At 47.7% G+C, this 21,576-nt stretch overlaps 1 protein-coding gene across 4 annotated transcripts in view; it reads right to left on the bottom strand.

The window, feature by feature from the left end:
• FLNB (filamin B) overlaps window positions 1-20,945 on the bottom strand; it is a 626,251-nt gene extending 605,306 nt beyond the window's left edge. For 2 of the 4 annotated variants that reach the window (XM_069643780.1, XM_069643779.1), the window contains exon 1: window positions 20,519-20,945. In XM_069643780.1, the coding sequence (XP_069499881.1) occupies window positions 20,519-20,810 (292 nt within the window). In that variant the 5' untranslated portion in view covers window positions 20,811-20,945. The remainder of the gene's footprint in view (window positions 1-20,518) is intronic. The other 2 variants (XM_069643783.1, XM_069643781.1) reach the window with 1 other exon arrangement.
• Window positions 20,946-21,576: the final 631 nt, after the last annotated feature.

Genomic DNA, 21,576 nt, shown 5'->3' on the forward strand with positions numbered 1-21,576 from the left:
GCCCCTGAGCTAACAATGAGCCAAGAACCAGGCTTGTGTAGGGGAAATATATTGGTATTTATTTAAATTAAAAGTAATAGAAATTAGCATGAAAAGGTAAAAAAAAACACTTGATCCATGGGACAACATAATCAACTTCTCTCCACAAATATAAACCACAAAAGGGAGTTAAAAAAGAACACAACAGTTGTACATGTTCTGCCAATTTCTCTTCACAAAATCATTACACTGATCAATAATATAATTTCGCCCAACCATTTAGTTTAAAACAAACACAGGGTGATTTATCGCTTTGTTTCTCAGACCCCCACAACCCCTTGCTTTGGTCTATGTTGGGAAGTTAGACAGAATAATTGGAATGCTTTGGGGAATTTTGGATTTCAGACCCGCCCTTACTGAAAGGCTTGTGTTGGGGAAACTGGATAAAACGGTTGGACAGATTTAAGAACAAAGACACCCCTCTTCCTTAAAGAAGTCGGGGTCAGCTGGATAACAATGATTACCCAATTAAAAATTAAATTATAGGCTATAGTTTTCAGTGCACACTGGGAAGTGAGCTTTGTTCATTTTGAATTTTAACAGAATTCACCATGCAGTGTTCTACCAAATGGGGAATTAATATTTTTGGTTACATAGGCTAAGAATCTACACAGTTTAGCCCTCCCATCCACTATAAAGGGAAAGGATTTAAGGCAAGCAGACACGCCCCACCTTTTGGTTTTCCATGGCTTAGTTCTACTTACATATCAAGCCTCTGTTTAAAGTTCAGGAAAGCCAACTACATCTCAGGAAACTCTGAAAAGATGAGGCAGGAGCCTGGTCACTCCACTCTCAAAGATGGCCTCCCGCTCTCCACACAGGACCCAGTCAGCTTTGAGGCCTTCCTAGAAATAGGCAGCTCCACCCAGATGCACTCTCAGCAATCTCCTCTGGTGTCTCTTTACAGCTGTCAAATGGTAAGTTTTAGCAGCCTTCCTGATGGTCTGTCTCTTCTCTTTCTCCTTTTTCTGTCGCCCGGTTTGTGTGTTGTCAAGGGTTTTGACCCATGTTGAATCAATAGACTGGGTAGATGTGGGGATGAGCTGTCGCCGCCCATTATTCTATCCCAGAACAAACTAAATCAATAGACAGGGTGGATGTGGGGATGAGCTATCGCCGCCCACATTCACGCCAGAATAGGAGAACTGCGCAGTTGGCACGAGACCACTCCAAAGATACAACCTTCTTGTGGGGGGGTTCCACATCATCACTCTACTGTAAGGATGCCATCAAAACAATGTTAAGCAAGGGCCCTATACTATCAAACAAAAGACCACTCTATTGAAATGCAGTAATTCAAGACAACTCAAAAAAGGATGCAGTACTGACAAATTCCCCAAGGTGGAGCTAGCGGTCTAAACTCTGACAGGGAAACTGTATTTAGGAGTTGCAAGATGGGCAGGGACTTCAAAGCTTGTTGGTTAATTGAAAACCTTAGCCACCTGCTGTTCCCAGAGGCCAAGAGGCTGGGAAACCTTAACACCTCAGAGATTCCCACACCAGGAGGCAGGATATCACATGGCCCTGTTGATTGATTGAGGGGAGACTTCCAGGCAGCCTGCTGGAGCCCACACAAAAGGCTCTTTCTGTTGAATGGGGTATGTTAATTTTGAGTGTTTCCTGTCAACAGCCCTCTGCCAGCAAGGAGAGACATGTGATCACTGACCCACCCAGACTCCTGGAGGTGGACCCAAACACTTTGGGGAGTTGAATTGCAACAAATATATAGTTTATAGAAACAGTGATAATTTATTGTAACCAAATGACAGGAATGTACAACTTTGAGAGTCTTAGTTTGAAAAATGCCCTCACGATTTGAGTCCAAACTCCAATTTGTACCATGTTCTGGGGCAAAACCCCGCTAATTATGATTATTGTAGACAATCTGTTTAAGCTAGAGACATGGAAAGTTACTGCGATATATGTGGAAGGGAAATGTACCTTTGTATAATTTTTGATGAAAAACCAATGTTGCAAAACCCACTAAAATCGAAAATAAGTTGCCATTTTTTAATGCACGCTCCTAGAAATGCCAGAGTCGGGACAGGGACTATCTTTAGTAATATATGATGTGTATATGTGATGTCAAACAACTGTGTACCTGGGAAATATGTATTTGGATCAGGAATAGATGTGTGTGCACATTGACCAGGGGAGTGTCATTTCTGCAGGTCATAAAAATGACATCACTCTGACACACTATCCCTTCCCAAATCAGGGACCAAAGAATCTATTGACCTATCAAATCAAGAGAGGGGCAGGCTTAGGGATGCTAGCCTCTCCACCCACTTTTTAAAACACATAAAAAGAGACTGCTGGGACAGGTAGAGAAATTCAATTCCATTTTCTGCAGGACGCTCTGCCGGGAGACTCCAGACTTCACATCCATCAATCTTCAGAGACCAGAAATTTACTTCAGAACTTAAAGCAAGGGCCTAAACCCACAAACTGAGAACTCTTCTCAGCAGGCCTCAACATCCTTAAAATCATTTGCAAACTATTCCACAGCCGGGCGAGCTGTCTGAATTCTTTTGCCAAGAACTTGTGCCGGAACCGCAGACCAGACCCAGACCGCTGTGAGCAGAACCAGAGATCCGGATCGCTGTGAGCAGAACCGGTGCCTGATTGACCCGCCGTATCCAGAGAGGCTAGACCAGCAGAGCAGAGCTGACCCAGACGCTGTGAGCAGAACCGCCCAGTCCAGTCCAGTCGACCAGATCCGTGACGAGGTCCATTCATTTCAAAATTAGGAGCGAGTATCCGCCAGAACTGTGCAGAACCCAATCTCTTAGTTAAAATAATCTAATTCAAGCTATTTTAACCTAGTTAGAACAGCCTCCTACAAATCGTGTCATCTGTCATTTTTAAAGCTGCACAACTGTCACCTGTAAATTCTGCAGCTGCAAGCTGTCACCTGTCATTTTGAGTTTTACTTTAAATCCAAAAATCTACCTTTATTAAATCATCCGTATCTCCGGAACCGTTTGTGCTAGGAACGAGATTTAACTTTCTTCTGAAAGCTTAGAATCTAGGCTTTCCATCCAACCTAGAACCGACTTCCTACTCCCTATATTTTTCATAATCGCGAGACACGCACTCGCGAAATTTACCACGATTTGGCCCGATTTCTTCATCTGTGGAAATCAGCAGCTTTTTGCTTCTCTTTGCTAAAGTTCGTTTGCAATCTGCTAATCATTCATAGAGTATTGTTAAAGTGAGCCTGAACTAATATAAAGTAGCCATCACCTACCCTGAACCTCTAGAGGGAATTAAAAGCAATTTTAGCACCTTTTCACTTCCTTGCAAAACCACATTAAAGTAATTCGCCTGTGTTTAAAACTCATCCCTGTTTTCCCTAAGCTTGCTGGGAGAACTGGAACTGTGTATTGCATTATAAAGTGTGATTTGTTGGAATTCTTGAAGACTGTGTGCTCTCCTTCCATTTCTTGTATTGAATAGGGGGGGGGTGGGGAGTGAATTGTCAAAAGAAAAAGTGATCATATTACCTTTTGCTAAAAGCATAGCAAGTTATTTCTGTACTGCATTTTATTCCACCTTCCGTTTCCTTGAACCATATAAAGCATTCTTTACCACCTTATTCTTCTGTTCCTATTCATAAGTTACCTCTTGCTGACTACTGCTCATATTCACAAGTGTAATATCCATTATCAATTTATTTATAGAATTGTGATAAATATATATAGTTTAAATTTTCAAATAAACCTTTTAATTTGCAAAACAAACCTACTTCTTGGCTCAGTGGGGTCAGGGGGATTCTAAGAGGGGGGTGTTATACAAGGGTTGTCATCCAGAGTACTGAACTGGATATAAAAATACATCAATAAAGGTTTTCCTCAGCATCCCAGACTAGGCATTGACTTAGCTGTAGTGTTGATTGAATATTGCTTACAGTGTGTCCTCTGTCCTACTGCAGTCCCCCATATATAGCAGCAAGGACATCACCAATTTTACAATCTTGGGGAAGCATCCTGCAATACTCCCTGCCACTCAGGTCAGGCAGTTACCCTTCTCTCTCTGCCCCAAGTCAGGATTGGTACAGGGGTTTGGAGCAACATATGTCTATTCCTATTTGTCATCATCCTTTGTTCTCCTTTCAACTTTTTGGCAAAAACCAGTTATGTAACACAACTTCATAATTGTACTAGCGACTGCCATACTAAATATATTTTCTGTTTAAGCTGATCATGGAGAATTAGATAAGCCGACCTCCAAATTCATACGATGTAACATGGCCATGTGGCACATTTCCGACATTTACATAAAAAGCACAACAGTTATGAAGATGTAAATTACTAAGCATATCCCTAATTTAATTTTCCAGCCGCTCCCCAACTCTCACATTTGGAACATGTTCTGAGTAGCCAGAAACCTAATCTAACTGGCCATTACAGTTCACAGAGTCACAGGTAGATGCATTTTATATCCCCAAAATCACCTGGAAATTTTAAAAATGTATTTTTAATGGTATTTAAAAAAATGAAATCAATCTATATTATGATTGCTGAGAAAAAGGCCTAAATGCTCTGGGCAACCCTCCAGACCATCGTTCTTCGCCTGCCAAGAGACCCAAGCTACTCCTCACTGATGACACCCAACAAGGCTGAAATATGTTTGGGGATGCTTGTGGTCTCGTGCAGAAGGGATGTGACCTAGCAGTTCGGGCTGGAGGGTTGCCCAGAGCAATGCCAGTGGTTTGGATTCATTCTAAACCTTCCAGCCATCACCTCTTTGTTTTTGCTATGTCACCCCGAGTGGGACGGATATGCCCAGACGTGGATCCCGTGCCTGCTGGGACTAGAGACTCAAGCTACTCCTCACTGATGAGGCCCAACAAGGCCGAAACATGTTTGGGGATGCTTGTTATCTCGTGCAGAAGGGATGTGACCTGGCAGTTCAGGCTGGACTACCCCTTTTGGGGTGGGACCAGGCCTGATTTGCATATAGTCTTTCCCCTTCTGTAATGGCTTGGCAGGCGAAGAACGATGGTCTGGCGGGTTGCCCAGAGCAATGCAAAGGGGTAGATCAGTAGAAGCACTCCCTGGTATTCTAAAATTAGAGATTGATTTATTCAATAATGTGTAGAAGTATACATATTTTTTGAGGTGCGGGGGAGGAAATGTGAACCTGGCACAGGATCACAATAACAATATAAGTAGAAACAAAAGACTAGGATCCAAAATTAGGAACCCAATAGAGTGCAGGGGACGGGAGGGTTCCTAATTTTGGATCCTCGTCTGTTGTTTCTACTTGGGTTGCCCAGAGCAATGCCAGTGGTTAGGATTAATTCTAAACCTTCCAGCCATCACCTCTTTGTTTCTGCTCCCTCCCCTTTAGCCAAAACCAGGACGCCTTTCTTAAATTTAAAAAAAAAACTCTCTCTCGAGAACTGGGGAAATGGGGGACAGAGGGCCCAATTCCGGTCTGTCCCAGCAAAGCCACGATGGCTGCTCAATCTAGGAAAAGGGCAAATAAAGGTTGGACGGGTCGGTCAGGTAGGGGACTACGGCAGTTAAAAAAAAAAACAAGGCCCTTATTGTTAAGGGGACCAGATATTCAAGGCAAAACACCGGGACTGCCAAAAACATCAAAGGAGGACTACCCCATTCCCACCTTATCGCGCCACCCGCATCCCTTCAACCCCCACCCCCCCAATAGAATAGCCTCCGCCCTTACACATCCGGGACGTCTAGTTACACTACTTTTTGTGCTCACCATTCATCCCACCTACGAGAAGCAGACTGGCTGCTGCAATGACAATAAGTAATCATGGCGTGCCCATGTTCGCTGCGATAACAGCTGAGCCCTTGAGATAATGTTCCAGTTTTGGAATCCATTATCAATCGATAAAGGCCCCATGTACAATGTTAACCAGATGTGACGAAGCACCAACGGCAAACACTTCCTGACCGCAAGTTAGCTGAGAGGGTGGCCTCTGAACGGTGCACTCCCAGGCAGTGAGATACTGTATAGTGGCACAGCAAAGCCCACAAACCAAACAAGCTAGTGCCGCGCCCCACCCACGTCACGCAGCAGCAGACAGGCGTGTATGCGCACATCCGCCACCCACCACGGTATCACGCCGCCACAGAGCCCAGGCACAAGCAGTGGCAGGACAGGCCACGCGAGCGTGTCACACAATACATAAGCGTGCTCGTGTCCGTGCTGTGCTGCTGCGCGTCTTCGCGGGAGGCGTGGGCGCAAGAATGCTGCTGCTTATCTAAGCTACTGGGACTGGCTATGCCCACTGTGCAGGGAGTGACACAGGGTGCGACAAGGCCGCTCGATGTCTGCCACTCCCCCCATTCAAACAAGAGTCTCTTACTCACCAGCTCCACCGAACCCCCGCCCTCCCCCCAGCAAACAGCAAAGGTGTGGGAACTAGAGCACCACGGCTCTGGAGCAGGTGTCAGCCAACTGGGCACATCTAGGCCCGTTCCTAATCCGCCTGGACTGTACCGTGCACCAAAAGCACGCCGTGTCTGTGCGGGAAGGAGAGTGCCTGCCCAGAGTCGGAGGCCTGGGCAGTCACCCGAGGACCCGGGGAGACAGTCGCTGGGCGCCTGTTTGGCGTCGCACTGCACCAAAGTGCACACAGTAGCTACAGAGTGAGCCCATGCCATCCAAGACAACCGTCGGCCTAATAGTTTGAACTGAAGCCCAGGTTGAAAACCTTTACAATATTTCCCTTCACATGAAAGGCACTGAGCTCAGAAGCACCGTAAGGAACTTCACGACTTCTGCTGAATTTCTAAAGCGCCTGCGCAGAGTGCACAGGCCATGATCAAACCGACAGAATCGACATAGTAAGGTGTGTGTGTATATAGTGCTTCTTACCCACAGAACGGGTGCCAATTAGCTACTTTAATGGAACAGGTTTTAACAACTCCAAAAAGAAAAGAAAAAAGTGAGTTGGCCCATCCAGAACTTGAATAGGTTATATGCAGTCTGAGCACACATCTCAGCATTACGTGCCTTGCACGGTGAGCTATCTCTTCTGGAGGCGGGCATAGCTAGCTGTGTGGCTGTAGCCGACTAGTGCACAGCCATCTGTTTCGACAGGAGAACTGCTGGGAGTGGTGAAGGTCTCACACTACCTATACTAATGTGCGATTGGTTGGTCTCTGCCCTTCTCCTGAGTGGGAAGGGGGTATGGAAGTGGTGTTCACATGTAGCAGGGCAGCCTTAAACCGGCAAGTGCATGTTGCTGCTGACTGGCCTACAGGGCGAACGCCAGGCCCATTAAACGGGCAGCCCGATTCTGCCCGACACCCTTCAGCCAGTCTTTGCTTTTTATGCAAACACGACGTTTGCACGCTGGGGACTTGTAGGATCATGTTTGTATTGTAACAAAAGGCACTCCAAGCTTTGTCTCGATTGGAAAAACAGGACTCCTTTAAATTGCCATGTAGCAACTATGATGCTCCCCCCGCCAGCATAAACAACACGAACTGACAGGCTTTGCCTGTGTAGTGGGGTGGGGGTAGATCCGGCGTGAGCTGGTTTTCCAAATAGTTGTGCCACGACATTCTATAACTGCAATGTTGGTTTTACCAGAGCAATTCCAATGTACGACCAAAAGACGAACCTTCAAGTAAAGTAGCATCCATTCTTCCGCTGGGAGGGCAAGGGTAGATCCGATGGGTTTGGGGGTTCTTATGTGCCAGCATTGCCGCCAATGACCTTTACGATATGGCTGCACCGAGGTATGCTACATACAATAGCTGGTGGCACATTTATAGGGAAAAACTCCCGCGTCAGTCCCCGCCACCGCACTCCGCTGCTTTTGGCTCCATTTTTAAAAATGACTAGTTTCCTCTCAAAGATGGCATGCTATTTTCTGACAGAAGCTTAGACCACATTGCAAAGAGGGATACTTGTATTTGTTGCGCACCTAACCCTGAGGTAACTGGGCGCTGCAAAACTTCAGCATGTTACAGGCATACATACATAAGACAACAGGTGGGTGGACCAAGGTTACAGGTAGGTCTGGCAGTCAATCAATACAGATAGGAGCATAGAAATCTGATGAACCAAAAAAAAAAAAGAAAGGGGGGGGGGGGGCTCTTATATAAAGAAATTGGTGCTCTGAAGGTGCTAGGTTCAAACTATATAAAATCCAGGGAAGGCATAACGAGAAAGAGAAGACATGCTTCTACCATTGGGCGTCTAGATCTGGCCCTACTTTCCAAGATGGCTTATGGGCCTTTTCCAGCCAAGGGCCGCAGGGACCTCAAGCCAACAGTACACAGCACGGACAAGCTCCTTGTGACATGTGCCGACAGGAGATTTGAGGAGGCGGTGGCAACGCGCGCCCTGCTCCGCGAGAGGGCAATTCGGCCACTATAAAAGAAAGCCTCTGTATACTTTCCCCTTCCTTCAACAAGGACGCCTGTCTGGATCCTGGGTTATAAAAATAAGATATTTTAGCAGTTCATCAAAATGTGAAGGGCATTTCATGGACTCTTGGCACACATCATCCTTCACACTGCGCTCCTTGTGAGCACACATGCAGCGCCATCCCTTTGTTTGCCCCATAGCAATGATACATTTCCAGGGCAAGCGCATATGGTACTGCAGCCAATTGGGCACGTTCTCATATGGTCAGCAAGCATCCAAATGAGCACATTAAAAAAAAAATGCTGATGCACATTATTTCTGATCAATAGATTTTAATGTGCTGGTGCCATACTGGTGTGCCTTTGACTGGATGGCACATTCAATATACCTGCACGGGCCAAGCTTATTAAAGAATACCCTACTGGACAGCATCACCCTATTTGCTTGGTGTTCTACTGGTACATTAGGGCATGCTTGGGGTGGCGTTAGGGTTGGTATTCCTTCCTGCTTGGTGTGGTTGGGTATACTTGCTGCATTAAGGGAAGGAGTTGTTAGGGTTGGTATTCCTTCCTGCTTGGTGTGGTTGGGTATACTTGCTGCATTAAGGGAAGGAGTTGTTAGGGTTGGTATTTCTTCCTGCTTGGTGTGGTTGGGTATACTTGTTGCATTAAGGGAAGGAGGCGTTAGGGTTGGTATTCCTTCCTGCTTGGTGTGGTTGGTTATACTTGTTGCATTAAGGGAAGGAGGCGTTAGGGTTGGTCTTCCTTCCTGCTTGGTGTGGTTGCGTATACTTGTTGCATTAAGGGAAGGAGGCGTTAGGGTTGGTATTCCTTCCTGCTTGGTGTGGTTGGGTATACTTGTTGCATTAAGGGAAGGAGGCGTTAGGGTTGGTCTTCCTTCCTGTTTGGTGTGGTTGGGTATGCTTGTTGCATTAAGGGAAGGAGGCGTTAGGATTGGTATTCCTTCCTGCTTGGTTGTGGTGTGCATGGTCTGATGTCATCTGTGGAATGTATGCTGTGAGCTTGGATTGGTGAGTGTGGAATGATTGTGGATGAATGTGTTCCAACCCAGGCAGTTGAGATGTGAGCCTGGGTGGTGGGAGCCAGTGGGCTCTTGTCCTGATTTCCTCTTAATCTCCTAATGGACCTGTTACAACTGATGAACTTGTATACTGGAATAAACATCACCTACTTGAAAGTGTATCCTTTTATGTATGCAAGCCTAACCACTGGTCATAACAGGTGGGCACAATAGGTTCACCGGGACATGCCTCGGCACTGAGATACGACGGTAACTGACAGTATAAATGTGCCTTACACTACTTGCAACACCCTACACGCTTGGCTGGAAACATTAAGATACTCCAATTTAAGAAGCGTGCCCCAGGTTTCCTAAGTTTGATCGTCTGTTGCAAATTAAACAGCACTAGAGCGCAGACACAGGCATGCGCGCGCGCGCGCACACACACACACACACGCGAGGAAACATCACTGTTAATAGTCAACGGCAGTGATCATGTGGAGACCGGGTGAGATCATTTTTTCTGGCAGAAACTGCACTCCAACAGATCAAGGATTTTTTTTTTTGAGAATTTTACAAACCGTGCTCACCTCAAGTCCCACGGTCCCATTAACCACAGCACAGCATGGTTTAGCTGCCAACCCATCCTTGCGAGGGTTGCTTTTCATTAGTTCTGGGCACCGCTAAACCTTTGTATATGGCCTATGTGCTACCGGGTGCGCAGAAGTGTTGACTGTAAATTCAGTCGAACAGAACAAGCAAAAAAGAGCGGGAGAATGAATACAAATAAAACATGCGTCACACATCCTTGGAGAGTAAGGGAGGGCCAGTTCCACAGGGTGGAGGAGCAGGATTCTGCTGTGTGCAGTAAACACCTCTGATCCCCAAGTACAACGGTGTAGACAAGCAGAAAAAAAACTCGAGGCCCCCTTATCCCCCCAAAAACCCACAGAACTTCCCTAGCAATATTGCCATCGTCTGTACTTGATGTCTGAAAACAAGCGTGGCGGGTGAGATTGCCCCCAGGAGCTTGTAAAAAGGTAGAGAATGTGGTTATAAGTTGAATACGTTATATTTATGGGACGCAGGGAGTCATTTCGAAACACCACATAAGGCGTTGGGGCCCGAGGTGATTGGTGATGAGCCAAGGGGGTGTCGTGGTAACTGCCAGCAGGGCTGGCAATCTGCTGATCGCCCCTGGGGCTGAGGGTAGGAACAGAAGAGGCAGGTATTGGGCACAGATATGCATTTCACACAGCGGCCTCTGTGATCTCACTGGTTTGTGTACTCCACTTCCGCTGTGGGCCTGTCAGTGGGTCGGGAACATCCGTGCTACTCGGTCTTTGGGTCCTGCGGCGCTATTAAGACGGAAGTGTGCACCTCCCCATGTAAAAAGAAGGAAGAGTCGAGACTGACACAGGCCCTCAGGAAAGGCGAGGCTTCCTCGAGACGGGAAGGCTAGCCTTGCTCACAATGACTCAACAGCAGTGGGCCGCCCCCCCAGCACAGGCGTGCAAGCGCCCTCCCGTTTCAGGGACCTTTGCCATAGTCCTCATTCTTTTCGACTCAACTCATTGGACACGTTCTTTCAACTGGGCGGCTGGTGACCAATCTAAGATCACTGCCCTGCTGTTACTCTCTCAAATACCTACTACACATCAGTTACTTGTTGCATTTCAGGCAAATAAATGCAATGCCATTACAGTCTGTCAAAATGCCTTGTTTGCCAAAAACTATTCAGACAAGCATTGGCAGTGCCAGGAGTTTGGGCTTTTGTCTAGGCGTGGGAAAGTCACTTGCCAGGCACAGCCGTGGTGGTATTGGCTGGCCATTGATGGTAGCAGGTGCAAAATGGTTCGAGTACCTGGGCATCTAATAGCAGTGCCTGGCAAATGCCCAATACTTCTACACAGCCAAACTGTTGGCTTTGTCAATGCTAGTTTTTAACAGGGCTTCAGTGAAGGACACAGTGCTTATAAATCAAGTGGCTCAAGTCAGGCCATAAGACACGTTTATTACATCAGAGGCGGCTTTACAGCTCCAATTAAGTCCTTAGCTTTGAAACACAATGCACTTGATGCATAAGCGCCTTACAAATGCGCAATACAAAAAAATAATATAGACTCTCAGAAGGCTGCTCTGAAAAAACACTTTCAGGCAGTTCAAATGCACATTTTGATGCTAGGGCTTCGTTAAAGGGAGCTCAAAGAGTTCCCATGAGGAGGTATTTTGGATAGGGAGGGAATAGCCATAGGGATTATCACAGCCATGGGCAATCAATGCGTGGGCAAATAACCCACCAACACCTACAGGTTGTGTGTCCCTCATATGTTATTCCAGGGCATACATTTATTAATTTGTTTGACACTTGTAAAGCGCACCTAACCCGCAGGTATCTGGGTGCTGGACAGATATTTACAGACAATTAACAGATGCATAGAAATACGCATATCATATAAATTAAGATTTACAATGTACCATATTTACAGCTCTAACATGTATTTACAGGAGGCTACAGGATCATTAGTTTTCAAAAATTGATTAGCAGAGTTTGCTTATTAAAATGTACTTGATTAGCAAATGCACCCATTTGATTAGCAATGTTGTACTAATCTAACGTCACCAGAAGTTATTTGTACCCAAGACATAAAATGAGCACCAATGCAACAGTTTTGTGTGACAATGAAGTAAGACATTAGTGAGAGGAGTCGGGCTTGGCAAATTCTTTAAAATTCTGCTAGACCTTCTTGTCGAGTAACTTAGTTTACCCTCTTGACCTAAAAGAAATGCACTTGACCCCTGGCAAACTGATGACGATGAATATAAATGTGCATGTCACACAAACCCACTATGTTTGCTAGACTGCTGCCACCCAGAGGCCAGCCGTGCACCTTGATGCGACATTTACTGCAAACAAAGTAAATGTAAATTTAAAGGTTCAAACATCCCTTGCAAATGGTACTTGCCCTTTATCAAATCTACTTCTTTATAAGATTGGGTAAAAAGACTGAGCCCTGTGTGCGTGTTAGCTGCATGAATGGACACAAACAAACAGATATTATTAAAAGACTCTCTAAAGAGTTTTGCCAGCTCTCTCGTGCAGGTGCTAATACATAATTCAATCAAAGAGAAAAATGAGCTCTAGAGACCAACTACATTGTGTGGTAGTCAGTAGATCAGTGCAAGTACAGACTGGATGGAACTATTGATCACTACTTTGAATAAACATCTAGTTAGGGGTGTTTATTAATTGGGTAAGAGGAAAGAAAGTAGGAGACTACGCAGAGTGACTGGAGTAACAGTCAAAGAACTGGGCAAACTAGGGGGGGATATTGTAGTTTGTAGGCAATCTCGCTTTCAGTGTAGCTGGTATAAAGCAACATGATGATAAAAGAGTGTCAACGTGTATGGGATCAGCCCATAGGTTGAGCACCAGCTGCACAGATGTATGCAACCAGCAAGTTACAGAACAAGGTTTGCCATCAAAAGAATTTGGCCGTGCAATCATGTACATTTTCAAAAGTGTTCACTTGTCAATAAGATGCATCTTCCCCGACAAAATGAAATATGGTTGGCACTATCAGATTTGCATACACCAACCTAAACTTTACTGCAAAGCATGGAGATGATGCAGTGTTTTACAGTATCACTGCTGTAATTATGCATTATATAACACCTTACATTTTTAGTAACTAAATTGAATGGCTGTCAAGTTAATACATACTGGGCTTTGCAAGACAGAATCTAGTTCGCTAATTATCATTCTGATTATTTCTGGTTTGCAATTATTTGAAAACAAAAGTCTTTCCTAGCAGTCCCACACAGGCCTTAAGAGTGGAGGAGATAATTATGGATGCACTCTCTCTCTCCCCATTAGCCCCTTTGAACTTGCAGTGAACAGAGAAAGAGGGTGGAGCGAGCCACGAAGGGAAGAGAGGAATGCAGGGCAAGCTGTGCTTTCATTTAACAGGGTAACCACAATGGCTATCTTTGCTAAACTAGTGACAATTTGATTAGCAAGACTACAGAATTGCATAGCAAATTGCTATGCATCACTGCTCATTTTATGCTTTGCTTTCCTCCCCGTCTGTACTCAAATGCCATAGTTTTGGCTTAAAGGTGTTGCAAGCAACACCTAATAATCCAAACTAAAAAAGGTTTGAAAAAAATGCAGCCTTCCTCAGCAGTTCAGTACAGTAGGCTTCCCTCATTGCTATCCACGATACTCTCATTCCCCATTCTCAGTTCCTGTTCAACCTAGAAGAGAGCTCTCTCACATCTCCAGCTCAATTGCTACACTTCCTCCAACGTTCCAAGATTGCTGCTGCCCATTTGAGAGCAGGTGCATACATCTCCACAGCCTTCACCATGAAGCTTCCAGAAGGACCCACATGTTGGCAAGTTCAGGGCATTGCATTCATATGACCTGCATACTGAGGGCAAGACTCACCTTAAGGGAGCTCCTAATCTAAACCAGCTTTTATTTCCCTGCTGCTTGTGTAATGAGAGCGATAGAATCCACTGCATGCTCGCCACCTGAGCCCTAACAGTGCGACCCAGAATTGGGACTCACATCAGGATATAGTACACATTATGAAGGATAGATTTTACGTGATGATCAAGAGTGGTCCCGTCCCTTGCAGGACCAGAGCACTCAGTAGATGTGGAGATAACAAGGTCCTCAGATTCAGCTCATCTGGTACAATGCCCTTCCAATAGGTCATCCAACTGGATTCTTACCAAAAAGTTTCAGTCCAGCAGGAAGAACCAGATTGGATAGGCAATGCTTTAGGGTGCCGCCTCAAACATGGTCATGGAGGACACTGCACCCTCAGCTGTGGTCTTCACAGGCATCCAATGCAAAGTCCCAAATAAAGCTCTCTTGCTCCCACCCTGCAACTGTTCACACAGACTTTGTGCACTTTTTTAGCAACTATGGTGGGGCGTAAGGGGGTCTTAAGGCCTAATCAAATTAGCTATCTACAACAATGTATGAAGCGGTTGTGAACTGCACGACTGGCTCCCAGATAGAAATTCCAGCTGACCACAGAAACATTTTCTATTGGGTGCGCTTGCTGACATCGGAGCTTTTAAATGTTCGCTGCGCTGCTATGGATACAATTCCAGTTGATAAGTCACATTCTGAAGCTATATTGTGCTACCTAACTGGGAAGCTATTGGTTTCGCTTGGTCTATTAAGCAGGTTCAAATTCAATTGGTTTCTTTCCATTGACATGGATAGCCCAATGTCTGAAACCCCTGTATGTTGAAAATGGCTCCAGTTGCAACCTTGTTCAACTGTTTTCTGGGCCAGGGTAGTCACTGACTGAATGCAGAGGGTAAACTTGCAATGGAAACCAGTGAACGCCCTGCGCCAGCATTTATCATTAACTAACCAAGTGAGGAGTTCTTCAAACCTTGACAAATTTGATAAGATTTTGGATTGTACGTTAACTCGCACTTCTGTATCACACGGCGTCTCTGCCTTTAGGCCTGAGCTCAGCACTCGGTGTGTTTGCACTCACGGCCTCCCGCTGTGAGTCACACAGAATGGAATGCTCCGGTAGACGGTAAAGAATGCCTTTTTCAGGATGTGGTCTGTGTGGCCTTGTCTATTTGTGCTGATTTATTTGCCTGCACTAGAAGAACACCCTTGGTAGACTGCTGATCCAGGCTTATCACACAGAATCACTACAGGTGTGTGCTTAGCCTTCAAAACACTGGTAAACATCTCCATGGATACACTCCGGTTGGCATTGACCCAACCCAGCCGCAGCAGCACCAGGCGACCTCAAATACTCATTACTGTTTTTTTTATAACAGCGACATGGCGGTGGGGGAGGAGCCACTGCTTATCAAGCACTGATGTGGCAAGAAAAGTTTGGAGCAATCATTGACATGTAGCGCTGGTCACATTTGTTAAAGCAATGATGGGACAACCAGTCAGGGTCAAGGAACAGACATGTTATTGTGCGTTAGCATGTGTAATGCAAGGTGGTCACGTATCGAGCAACAGGTGACATTTTGGAGGTCTCCTGCACCTCCTGTACTCTCAATGTTGTTGCCTTCTCCCTTAGCGTATATCTGAACACCATGCGCGGCAAAGAAATCACACACAAAAATAGCAATCATTTGAGTGTGACACTTAGCTTTCCCCAATTGCTGGGAATTGTTTTTGTTGCTATACCCTGCCTGTGCTGGGCAGATGGTTCTGTGTTGTGGTCAGCGTAGGAAATGGGCCGGAACGAGGCGGAGCAGAGCTCCAGCAAAGATGGTCTTGCTGGAGCAGTGCTCCATCCCGAGAAGCAGGGGCTGGCCAGCCCAGGGAACTCCCAGGTCTGCTCTGTGTCGGACGCAGGAGCAGCCCAGGCTTCGGGACTCGAGACCGGGTGCAGAATCATCCCGTTCAGTCGCTGCCTAAACGCGTATGTATGCCTTGCAATTTACAGATTTTTCTTTCCTTAGGGCAAGTATTGGGATCCATGAACATAGCAGAGTCCAACCTCAATCGCTCAAAAGTTTCCTGCTGAATCACCATCAAAGACAAGTTTAAAAAATAAAATTGTGGGCATTCTTATGTAGCCAAAATGCTATTTGCTTTTCATGCAAATCGCTAGGCTTGGGTTCCATGAAGAGATGCTGTGTTGTCACCTGGCCTGCATCCACACTACTCTGCCCAGCCCACCTCCCAAAGAGGACAGGGGTCCCAGAGTACATTTATTTTCCATTTCAAACCCAGGTTGTGGGTCTGGATGAAAGAGTAGCTAGCAGTTGTGATTACACTCCCACTTATTTATTACTAGTAGGCATACGGTGGCTTCCCAGCCCCAGAACATTCTGGAATTCTCCTCCAGTACCGTTGGATGTCTGAAGCCTACGTGTATATGCTCTCGAGCCCCTAGCACGTCCATTAATCCTCTGAAACTGCATTGGAACCACAATATATACTCTTCTGTGTTGCCGCCCTCTAGAAGATAAGCCAATATGCAATGAACGGACACGCATCCATCATGAGCCATATTACATTGAGACAATATTTGAGCCTTTAAAGTTATGGGATTTGGCTCCATTGTAATGAATGTTCTGAGGCTCATTCGCTGCAGCCGACCCTTCGTCTTTCTCCCAAGAGCAGCTTTACCTCACTCTGGAACGACCCTTCCTACTTCACTTCTCAAAACTGCGCTATGGAGAACATGCAAACCGCCCAATGCAAATGCACACGCTCATCTTCAGGGAAGTGCATTACGTGGTAAATGGAGGTACAGCTAATCAATGAATTGCAGGGACTCATGCAGGCCAAGACATGCCAGTTCTAAATATTGAAAATACACATCTCTCACAGAAAGGACAGTGCAGTGACAGCTCGTCCATAAAGATTGACAGGGCAACAACCGGCCACCAGTGAAAAACCCGAGCACTACGGCAGCCATGAGCGGAGGACGCCCACCTAGGCCGGAGTGTTAAAGGGTGGAAGCTAAGTTTACCCGTAGCACCACAACTCGTCCTGCTGAGTAGAGCATGCAAGGCAAGGGGTATTTTGCTTCCACAGCCGTTTATGGCCCCCTGTGCATGCAGGCTTGGGACTGTGGGTTCAAAGGGGTGCACACAGGTATCCGAGCATCCCTGCAAAATAACAATATATGGGGCAGTGAATTCCTTCAGCTTCCTGAACGCCAAGAACCAGGACTCAGGAGAGATGTTTAACAATGCCAACCAAAGCATCAGTTTGCCAGCTGAAGACTGGTTCTGAAGCAGCAAGGAACAGGTAAAAGAAAGGGAGAGTTAGGTATGTGTGGACTAATGGTGCGAGAGGGGCAGACAGCGGTGGTGGGGTGATTTAAGGAATGAGGTGCCAGAATTGAACACGTATTAGTGCAGCCAGCATGGACATGCTTTCTTACAGTAGCATTGCAGGAATCCTGCTGATGAAATCCTCTGTTTTTTCTTCCATCCTTGAACCAGCAATGCCGATTACAGCATTGCAAAGAGGGGTAATCACTGGCATCGCACAACTCATTATCCAACACTACACCCGGAAAAACACGCTGTCACACACATGCTAATCAGTGATCCCCCACATTCAATTCAATATCTGGAGATCACACGCCTGCACCCCACTGTCCCACTGCACCCCCGTCAATGCGGCATTTGAAGATCCCCTGCACAGCTTACAAGTGTTTGGCGTTTCACCATACATATCCCGATCAATGTCACGGTAACATCTGCAGATCCATTACAAACACTTTCTTACTCTACCCCACCAATGTAAAAACCGCAGATCGACAGCACACCCCACCATACCCTCATTGTTGCACTACACCTTGAGATCATCGGGGCACACTTTTATAGCTAGCTACCAGTCTTACAACCCCCTGAGAAATACAACATTTAGGAGGCCACCGCTCACACCTTCTTTCCATTCAATGTCTCACCACCCCTTGATAAATGCAACATCTGCATAGCGGCAGCTAAGGCCTTCTATCCCTCCTCATCTGGCCACCCACAGACCAGCGCAACATTCAAGAGAGGACGCGCCTTCCCCTTTCATCCTGTGCTGTTTGAACAGACACTGATCAGTTAAACACCTGAACGGATCAAGGCTAAATCTGAAGCACACCCCCCTGCTCACCACACACCGACCATCACATTCCCCACAGAGACCAATTCCTACATCTTCTAAGCCTATCCGACCATGACATGACCAGTGTGACTCCTGGGGATCACTAGTCATCATTTTGTATAGGACCATCCCCACTTCTCAACCACCCTAAGAGAGTATGCCCACATCTTCTAACCCTCATTGCCCAAACACACTCTGCAGAACACACCCCAGGATAAGCACGCGCTTCTGACATGGCGTATCCCCTGCACTTAGTAATTTTGATCCTGGCAGGCCCTTCTCAGGTATATGCACAGAGTATCACTAAGTTGAATAATAACATCCCTCGGACAGAGGCGGAAACAACAGCCTTGAAACATTATGTGAACACCGGAATAGATCACTTTCCTGTACTGATACACAGAACATCTGGCCATCACCCAGCCATTAGAGTTTACTCGCACCCTAATCCAATCAACATCCCAAGGAGGCATGACGGCGCCTCACGCTCACTGCCCAGCCACGCCCTGATCACGGTAAACACACGAAGACCAATGGCTCGCACCTGTTAAGCCACACTTCCTGATGCCAGCCAGCCCTTGTACAGTGCGACACCCGGAAGCAGTGTTGCGGGCAGGTGGGCCGGCACGCTGCAAGCAGCGCCCGAGGGTGCACCCGGAAATTGCCCGATGTTACGCCCCGGCCCGGTGCACCCATTTCCACGAAGGGTGCAGGGCGGGTGGGCGTACGCAGAGAACCCTGAGCTAAAGAGACAATAGCAAACGGGAGATTGCCACTTACTACCGCTTTGCCATGTTTGATGGCGTGGAAAGAGTCCACGTCGCATACTGAACGGGGAATTCATTCACATTTGGGGGTACACAGAAAACAGTGCGGAAACTTCGCGTACTGTACGCGTGTGGGGCTTATCAGGCGCGACTTAACGCTGCCGGCACGTGGAAAAAGCGCCCTTCCTCCTGTCAAGAGGAGTGTGGGCAAGGATTGCAGCGTTCAAGCTTCACGCCCGCTTACAGAGACCCACAGCAGGCGGGCAGACGAGACAATGCTGGCACGTGACGTATACGCCAACAAACCCCAAACACCTCTAGGGACCACAGGCGGCACCCGCCCGCGAACACCAGCTCGCCGTAGTAGTGTTTGGTGCACTCAATCTACGAGCAAGAGTTAGCTGCTTCTGGAGACTATCCACAATGTATAGGTAATATAAGCTCAGCCAGAGAAGCCACGTGCCCCTTGAACACTGGTCGGAGGTTCTGACAGCCTCGTGTGTATGTGGACGAGCATCTATAGGATACCTGCACTTTCTTGAATGCACTCACCCACAGAATCCATTTCACTTTCCCCAAGTACAGCTACACAACTGCATGTGTTACATATACAGCCCATCCATTATAGGGACAGCGCAATGACCTGCAAGCACGGGTTCTCTAGCCCAGGGGACACCCCTAAAGAGGCACAATGCCCTCTATAGCCAACTCTCCACCCAGCTTCCCCACAATATATGAGCATTGGTGCATACCACACAATGCACCTCAACCTATGAATCCAAGCGTGCAACAGGAACTCGCCCACAGAGCCCACCCTGCTCCCCTTGCACATACACACTATGGTTGAACTTGCCGCCGGAACACTTGGCACACCTCTGGCTTGCAGCTGCCACACCCTATTGCAACATTCACCTCCGAATATGCCTTGTCCCTGCTGCACGCTTGCCTCTAGACCCCGCATACGATGCTCGCTCTCTGCAGGCAACGTGTATCAGTTAGAACTAAGTGAGGCGCCCGCAGAGATCGGACGGCTTCCCAACGTGCACTTTACGGGTACCACCAATGGAGCCCAGCTTCACCCACCTGCAGGCTTGCCACTATTGCTAACACCCACGGAGAGCACCTTGCCGGCCTTCCCATGTAATAACTGACATGCATATAGCCACCTTCTGGCCCCGATCGCACTTCCCTGGCAGCCTGGGCAGGCGGCTCGCGCGTGGAGCCGTGTGGGCACTCACCCATGGAGAGCACCTTCCTATGTAGTAACTGACATGCATGTAGAGACCTTCTGGCTCCGATCGCACTTCCCTGGCAGCCTGGGCAGGCGGCTCGCGCGTGGAGCCGTGTGGGCACTCACCCATGGAGAGCACCTTCCTATGTAGTAACTGACATGCATGTAGAGACCTTCTGGCTCCGATCGCACTTCCCTGGCAGCCTGGGCAGGCGGCTCGCGCGTGGAGCCGTGTGGGCACTCACCCATGGAGAGCACCTTCCTATGTAGTAACTGACATGCATATAGCCACCTTCTGGCTTCGATCGCACTTCCCTGGCAGCCTGGGCAGGCGGCTCGCGCGTGGAGCCGTGTGGGCACTCACCTATGGAGACCACCTTCCCATGTAATAACTGACATGCATATAGCCACCTTCTGGCTTCGATCGCACTTCCCTGGCAGCCTGGGCAGGCGGCTCGCGCGTGGAGCCGTGTGGGCACTCACCTATGGAGACCAGCTTGATGTTCTCGCGCTCCAGGAACTCGAGCGCCACGGACACGTTCTCCAGCTGCATCTGCCGGAAGGTGGGCCGCTGGTGGTACTTGCGGTACATGCGCTTCTGGCTCAGCACCTCGAGCAGCGCGATGAGCCGCAGCCCGTCGCTCAGGTCCGTCTGCAAGTTGCCGATGCGCTTGTTCACGCACTTCAGGTGCTCGTTGCTCCAGCGCGTGAAGGTGTTCTGCTGGATCTTCTTCCAGGGGGCGTCCTCCGCCAGGTCCTTCTCCGTGACGGGCATGGCGAGGCTGGCTGCTGGCTGCTGGCGGCGGGACTGGGAGCCGAGCTTCTGGAGCTGAGTTGCTGCCTCCTCGGCTGAAAGAGCGAGCGGAGTGTGTCAGTGCTCTGGCGCTGTCCCGGGACTAGCTCACAGTGCGCATGCGCACGCCGAACCCTCTCTGAGTAGTCAAGAGCCTCGAGCCCTGCCTCTGCCTCCTCTTTCCGAGCGTGCACGCGCCTCTCTTGCGCTGCCCGGCCTGGCGCCTGCGCACCGAGCTCTTGTCAAGCGGCGAGACTAAGTACTGCCGACGCTGCCTGGGCCGTCCCTCCCTCTTCCTCCCTTGTGTCACTGCCACTGCCAGTGCCACCAGGTCACGTCCTTCAACAAACGAGATGCAAGTGGGCAGAGAAAGTGAAGGAAATGCAATTGGTATTTGTAAGGTGTTTCAGTTAACTTTTTGGGAGAGGAGGCCATACAATTCCAGCCCTTAAAATATTGAAGTCCTCCCATTTTTTTATGTTAATGTTAATTAGTCTTATTATACCATGCACTGTCTCCACTTGTGTGGTCTCTTGGCGCTCTGGCGGCTCTGCAATGGAAGGAGGATTGTGGGTCTGTTAGTGGGTTGAGAGAGAGAAGAACAAGAGAGCTTTCATGTGCTGGTGGCAGCTTCATTGTGGAGAAAACGGTCACTGAGCGTTGGTGCGTTTTCGGTTGGTATCCATCATGTGATGTTGCGGTGGGATTGAGTATAGTTTGTTTTGATGTTGGGTGTTGTGAAGTGCGT

This window comes from Ambystoma mexicanum, chromosome 2p, assembly GCF_040938575.1.
Source record: "Ambystoma mexicanum isolate Mex_15411 chromosome 2p, UKY_AmexF1_1, whole genome shotgun sequence".
Taxonomy (NCBI): Eukaryota; Metazoa; Chordata; class Amphibia; order Caudata; family Ambystomatidae; genus Ambystoma; species Ambystoma mexicanum.